The 7,382-nt window shown below is 40.3% G+C and overlaps 2 protein-coding genes across 3 annotated transcripts in view; both read right to left on the bottom strand.

Annotated features, from left to right (window-relative positions):
- Window positions 1-7,382, bottom strand: part of LOC127418542 (uncharacterized) — a 164,512-nt gene that overhangs the window by 19,053 nt on the left and 138,077 nt on the right. The window contains 5 exon segments of the mRNA XM_051659121.1: window positions 810-1,315; window positions 1,318-1,453; window positions 3,567-3,629; window positions 4,035-4,155; window positions 4,272-5,925. Coding sequence (XP_051515081.1) covers window positions 810-1,315; window positions 1,318-1,453; window positions 3,567-3,629; window positions 4,035-4,155; window positions 4,272-5,925 — 2,480 coding nt within the window.
- LOC127418573 (zinc finger protein 501-like) overlaps window positions 1-7,382 on the bottom strand; it is a 116,765-nt gene that overhangs the window by 40,512 nt on the left and 68,871 nt on the right. The gene's annotated exons all lie outside the window — the stretch shown is intronic.

Below are 7,382 nucleotides of genomic sequence, written 5' to 3'. Positions count from 1 at the left end.
ACACATGATATTAATGAAACCCCTAATGTTATCAGAGGAGCTACGGCCCCGAATAAACTCCACTTGATCTACAATACCGGTCAAAATTTATGAAACACTTTGTAGCGCAGAGGAGGGTGGGGCCAGGTGGAATGACAGACGCCCGGACACCAATCAGCCTGATGAGGTGAGCGAGGGATAAAGGCGACCGAAGACATAAGTGTCTTTTTATTTAATTAAATATTATTTATATTGTTAAGCCGGTTCTCGCCTTCTCCTTTGCCTCTAACCCCTTTACATTGGTGCCGAAACACGGGAGGGAGGAGGGATGCCCATCGTAGAGTCCTCGACACTGCCGTCCACCCAGGGGAGCGCCGCTGCCATCCGCTGGAGGACGGAGTAGCCCGACCGCCTGGACGCGGGGAATGGCCGCTGTCTGCGAGGTGAGGAGGGACGGGACTCCCCGACCGCCTGGAGCGATGGAGTCACTGCCAGGGGCGGAGGAGTGTCCCCACATGCCGCCAGAAAAGTGAAGGGCCTTCTGTCCTCTGGGGGTCGGAGGTTTGAATCCGGTCCGCCCGGGCAGGAGCGGCTGTCATCTGCCTGAGAGGGTGGAGGAGTGATCGGGGACCACGCGACGGCACATCAGAGAACCGGTGAGTGAGCTTTTTCTCTCTCTCCTCTCTCTCTCGCACTGTTGCTCCAGGTTGGCCTTTCCCTCGCCTTTTTTTTTTCCCTCCCAGGTCGAGGAAGGCGGGGATGACCCGCCGGCAGGCAGGGTGCAAGGCACGCCCCCCACCCCGGAGAGGAGGGGGAGATGTACGTCATGCCGGGAGCTCCCCGGCCTGAGGCAACGCATTAAGGAGTGTAGCGTGGAGAAGGGCAGGGCCGGGCGGAATGACAGACGCCCAGACCCCAATCAGCCTGATGAGGCGAGCGAGAAATAAAGGCGACCGATGAAGGCAGCTCAGCAACTTGTAAGGTTTCTCTCCAGTATGAATTCTCTCATGTGTTCTCAAGCTGTTTGACAGAGTGAAACTCTTTTCACATTGTGAGTACTTGTAAAGTTTCTCTCCAGTATGAATTCTCCCGTGTGTTTTCAGGTTTTGTGACTGAATGAAACTCTTTCCACAGTGTGAGCACTTGTATGGTTTCTCTCCAGTATGAGTTCTCTCATGTGTTTTCAGGCTTTCTGACCGAGTGAAACTCTTTTCACAGTGAGAGCACTTGTAAGATTTCTCTCCAGTATGAATTCTCTCATGTGTTTTTAAATGGTCTGACTGAGTGAAACACTTTCCACAGTGTGCGCACTTGTAAGGTTTCTCTCTAGTATTCTCTTGTGTGATCTCAAGCTGTTTGACAGAGAGAAACTCTTTTCACTTTGTGAACACTTGTAAGGTTTCTCTCCAGTATGAATTCTCTCGTGTGTTTTCAGGTTTTGTGACTGAATGAAACTCTTTCCACAGTGTGAGCACTTGTATGGTTTCTCTCCAGTATGAGTTCTCTCATGTGTTTTCAGGCTTTCTGAGAGAGAGAGAATTATGGGCAGCTGACCTGTATGAGTTTGTGTGTCTTTTTATTTAATTAAATATTATTTATATTGTTAAGCCGGTTCTCGCCTCCTCCTTTGCCTCTAACCCCTTTACACACTTACTCATTCTTTATTATAATTTTTTTCTTCCCATTTTAGAATAATAGTAAAGTCACCAAAACTATGGAATAACATAAATGGAACGATGGGAATTATGTTGTGACTAAAAATACAAAATAAATCAAAACTGTGTTATATTTAATCTTCAAAGTAGTCACCCTTTGCCTAGAATTAGAAGACATGTACTCTTGACATTTTCTCAACCAACTTATTGAGGTATCACCCTGGGATGCTTTTTAAACAGTATTGAAGGAGTTCCCATCTATGTTGGGCACTTATTGGCTGCTTATTTTTGTTATTTGGTCCAATTCATCAATTTCAAAAATATTTTTTTTATTACATTTTAGATTTGTAATTAATATGGTGGCACAGTTATATTTTTGTCTACAAAACTAATTTAAAACATTTAAGCATATGCCTTCAGATCAAAATATTTTTAAGATCATGAGAAACATTTCAGTCAAGTGTTTCAAAGGTTTTGACCGGTAGTGTATATGTGTAAGAGATGTCATAACTTCACTTAATCGGTTAGCCAAAATTTTTTACAATATTTTAACATCTAGCTGGATCAGGGAATTTGGACATTAACTCTTACACTCGCTTGGATCTTTGTCCTTTTTAAGAATCAGACTGATCCGGGCTTGCATCATAGTTGGCGGAAGCTTTCCATTCTTTAATGATTCCGCATAAACTAGCAAAAGTGGAGCCAATTCTGTAGCATAAGATCTAAAAAACTCAGCGGCAAAGCCATCTGGTCCCGGAGCCTTACCAACAGGCAAGGCCTTAATTACCTCGCCAAGCTCCTCCAAGATCCTTATTTCATAATCAAGAGAATTTTTTTGCTCAGTCGTCACTTTAGGAAGTTCTAATGGTTCACAAAGTTTCTAATATCCTCATCAGTAGACGAAGACATGGAACTATAGAGATCAAGATAGAATTCTTTAAACGCATTATTAATATCAATGGCGGAGGTAAGTATTTCACCACCAGCAGATTTCAATGAGGGAATGGTAGAAAATGACTCTCTCTGTTTTATATATATAGCCAGAAGATTTCCTGCCTTGTCCCCGGACTCAAAGTATGACTGTCTTGCCCTGAATAGCCAAAACTCCACCTTCTGTGACAAAATAGTATTATATCTGTATTTCAATCGGGTCAATTCTCTGAGGCCATTAGACGACATTCGGCACTTCAGCTCTGCCTTAGCACCTTTAATATTCCCTTCCAATTCCACGAGTTCTTGTGCTTTGGATTTTTTTGGTGAATGAGGCATACTGTATGATCCGGCCCCTAAGAACCTCCTTAAGTGCCTCCCAAGCCATGCCCACAGAGGATACTGAGGACCAGTTGGTCTCCATATAAACATTGATTTCAATCTTTAAGATTTTTTGGAATTCAGGGTTTTGCAAAAGGGATTTTGGAGCAACATATACTGCCATCCAGCACCATCTTTCCCAGGGATGTCCCTGCATTTTCATCAGTATGTGGTTTGAAGCATGACAACATCAAACCACATACTGCCTAGATTAAAAGTGCATGACTGTGTAAGCAGAGAGTGTGGGTGCTAGATTGGCCTGTCTGCAGTCCTGACCATCTCCAGTTGAGAATGTGTGGCGCATTATGAAGCGCACAGTATGAATGGGGGAAAATTCCACTTTCTAAACTTAACAAACTTGTGTCTTCAGTGCCTAAATGCTTAATAAGTGTTATTAGAAAAAATGGCGATGTTTCACAGTGGTAAACACTCAACTGTCCCAACTTTTTTTGGAGTGTGTTGCAATCATCTGATTTGAAATTACTGTACATTTAAAAAAAAAACAATTACATTCACAGGTTAAAACATCATTTAATGTGTAGTTGTAGTGCTTTCAATATAGCAAAGGGTGAATATAATTTACAAATCACTCATTTTTGTTTTTATTAGCATTTTCCTTACTGTCCCAACTTTTTCGGTTTTGGGGTTGTACAACTGCAGGGTAAATAAGGTCATATTAATCCTCTGTTGGACAACAACCAACACATTTATAAAGTTACAATTTCTGTTTGCGTCTTACATCTGATTACACATGCAACTTTATGGTAACACTTTACAATAAGGTTCAATTCGTAAACATTGGTTAATGCATTTGGTTAATGTTTCATTTAAATATATTATTGTTTTTTGTCAAATACCATTCATTCATATGCCCAATGTAAATGTATAGATAGAAATCAAAATGAATCAAGGTTGATAAATGCTGTAAAAGTATTGATAGCTGTTATTTCATGTTAGCTATTGCATGCTGATGTACAGAAACTTATTGTAAAGTGTTACCTACAATTTTAACATTATTTACTTCATATCATTGGTCAGCTCGTCACTGCTGGTTGAGGCACACAACAATGTAAAGTGAATGTTATCTACCGTCACTGATAAACCACTCTCATTTCTTTCTTTACTTTTAAACACGCTCATGCTGGTCTCAACCAAGTCTCTTTGGAAGTTTATTCTCAAAGCAACAACGCGATCACACCATGTGTTCTCACTCAGTTTCAGTGAGCACTCATACAACCGCTCATACAACCAGACGTAAACATGCACACATTCGTGTGGTGAAAGCTCACAGGCGTCACCTTGTGCAACTAGCCCATTGGAAAAGACTATCCAGTATGAATTCTTTCATGTAATCTCAAGCTGTTTGACTGAATGAAACTCTTTTCACAGTGTGAGCACTTGTAAGGTTTCTCTCCAGTATGAATTCTCTCGTGTGATCTCAAGGTGTTTGACAGAGTGAAACTCTTTCCACAGTGTGAGCACTTGTAAGGTTTCTCTCCAGTATGAATTCTCTCGTGTGATTTCAAGCTGTTTGACTGAGTGAAACTCTTTCCACAGTGTGAGCACTTGTAAGGTTTCTCTCCAGTATGAATTCTCTCATGTGTTCTCAAGCTGTTTGACAGAGTGAAACTCTTTTCACACTGTGAGCACTTGTAAAGTTTCTCTCCAGTATGAATTCTCTCGTGTGTTTTCAGGTTTTGTGACTGAATGAAACTCTTTCCACAGTGTGAACACTTGTATGGTTTCTCTCCAGTATGAGTTCTCTCATGTGTTTTCAGGCTTTCTGACCGAGTGAAACTCTTTTCACAGTGAGAGCACTTGTAAGGTTTCTCTCCAGTATGAATTCTCTCATGTGTTTTTAAATGGTCTGACTGAGTGAAACACTTTCCACAGTGTGCGCACTTGTAAGGTTTCTCTCCAGTATGAATTCTCTCGTGTGATCTCAAGCTGTTTGACAGAGAGAAACTCTTTTCACATTGTGAACACTTGTAAGGTTTCTCTCCAGTATGAATTCTCTCGTGTGTTTTCAGGTTTTGTGACTGAATGAAACTCTTTCCACAGTGTGAGCACTTGTATGGTTTCTCTCCAGTATGAGTTCTCTCATGTGTTTTCAGGCTTTCTGACTGAATGAAACTCTTTTCACATTGTGAGCACTTGTAAGGTTTCTCTCCAGTATGAATTCTCTCGTGTGATCTCAAACTGTTTGACAGAGTGAAACTCTTTTCACAGTGTGAGCACTTGTATGGTTTCTCTCCAGTATGAATTCTCTCATGTGTTTTCAGGCTTTCTGACCGAGTGAAACTCTTTTCACAGTGTGAGCACTTGTAAGGTTTCTCTCCAGTATGAATTCTCTCATGTGATTTTAAATGGTCTGACTGAGTGAAACTCTTTCCACAGTGTGAGCACTTGTAAGGTTTCTCTCCAGTATGAATTCTCTCGTGTGATCTCAAGCTGTTTGACAGAGAGAAACTCTTTTCACATTGTGAGCACTTGTAAGGTTTCTCTCCAGTATGAATTCTCTCGTGTGTTTTCAGGTTTTGTGACTGAATGAAACTCTTTCCACAGTGTGAGCACTTGTATGGTTTCTCTCCAGTATGAATTCTCTCATGTGTTTTCAGGCTTTCTGACTGAATGAAACTCTTTCCACAGTGTGAGCACTTGTAAGGTTTCTCTCCAGTATGAATTCTCTCGTGTGATCTCAAGCTGTTTGACAGAGTGAAACTCTTTTCACAGTGTGAGCACTTGTAAGGTTTCTCTCCAGTATGAACTCTCATGTGTTTATTAAGACTGCTTTTACATTTGAAACTCTTTCCACACTGAGAGCAGGTGAAAGTATTTTTGGGTGCTCTTCTTTGAGGCTTTTTTGGTGAGAAATTATTTTCTGTCTTTTCTCCAATTATAAAATCATGATGTTTCTGATACTGATGTTTCTCCTCCACTTCATTCAGTTCTTGATGTTCCTCTTGCTCTTCCATCAGCTCTACACAATGAATAAATTAAGAGAAATCATTTCAAAAGGGACAAACGTAAAATAAATCAAATTGAATGCTAATTTAATGGCAGAACACAAGCGTCCATTATATATTTGTGATTTTTGCTGTGCATCAATTCTGTCTGATAACTGCATTTCATGATTATAGTAATTTAGATTAAATGTGAGCCACAGTCACAGAAGGAAAGTCATACATGTTGGGAATAACATGAGGATGAGTACATAATGACAATTTTCATATTTGGGTGAACTATTCTTATAAACAAACAAATTAAGGCTTTAGGCAGAAATCCTAATCCAGAGTCATTGTCCCTGGAGATTTTTTTATGATTTTGGAAACATTAAAAGGTTAATTCCAGCGTTACAGACTTGACATTTGCAGTGAAAATATGAAGTTTAACTTCACTTTTATGTACTTCGCATGTATAATCCCAAAGCCTGCACATACAGTCCAGACATCAGTAAACATTTAGTCTAGACAATTGTTTTTTTCCCAGTTTAGATAATGAAATGAACTTGCATTACAGATGTGACAAAAATGGATGAAGAACACATACTTAAAAACTGTAAATTAAAATGCACAATCAAGAGATAATACTAGTCACAGAATGAATAAGAGTTGACACTCCTAAGAACACATATGTAGGGCTGGGCGATTAATTCAGATTTGTTTTGACACCATTTTAGTTTTTTTTAATTGAGGAATGGAGGTTTTGCATAACAATATATGTAAATGCTATAAATATGTTACACCCGCAGCGCCTGCCATCTCTCCCGAACTCCGCCAGAGGTCACCATCACCTGAGATTTAACATTTCACGATCTACATTTCCCATAATCCTCCAGTCAGACTGATTACTCTTCCACCTGTATCACATTTAACCCTGTCTATTTAAGTTCCCAGTTTCCACGCATTCAACGCGAAGTCTTGTTTGCCTAGTCTACAATTCTGAGCGTTATTACTATCATTGATTACCCTGTGTTTGACTCCTGCCTGTTCTCTGAATTCCCCAGCCTTCTTGTGAGTGTTTTGGATTTACTGCCTGTTTATTGGATTACCCCCCTGCCTATCGGACTTACTTTGTTTGCCTTTCTGGACTGCCTATCTGTGTATCGATCCCTTGCCTGCCTTTGTTTTTGCTCTTTGTTTTGTTACTTTGTTCTTACTATTTATTTGCCTTATTAAACTGCACATGGATCTTAACACTACTGCCCCGGTGTCTTCGCTACAAAATAGATACATTTTCAATCCACCAAAGGCTGAATAAGGAAAAGTATGTTCACAGTGCTTGGACTGATGTCGCCCACAATCTGATCAGCTGCAAATGTGTGTGTGCTCCAAATGAACATAACAGGTTAACAACATGTAGACTGATATAAAAGCCGGTGTATGCTATTGTACAGTGTGATTTTAGCTCGACCTCATCCATGATGTTTAAATATGC

This window comes from Myxocyprinus asiaticus, chromosome 28 (genome assembly GCF_019703515.2).
Source record: "Myxocyprinus asiaticus isolate MX2 ecotype Aquarium Trade chromosome 28, UBuf_Myxa_2, whole genome shotgun sequence".
Classification (NCBI taxonomy): Eukaryota; Metazoa; Chordata; class Actinopteri; order Cypriniformes; family Catostomidae; genus Myxocyprinus; species Myxocyprinus asiaticus.
This window is presented reverse-complemented; position numbering and strand designations above follow the sequence as displayed.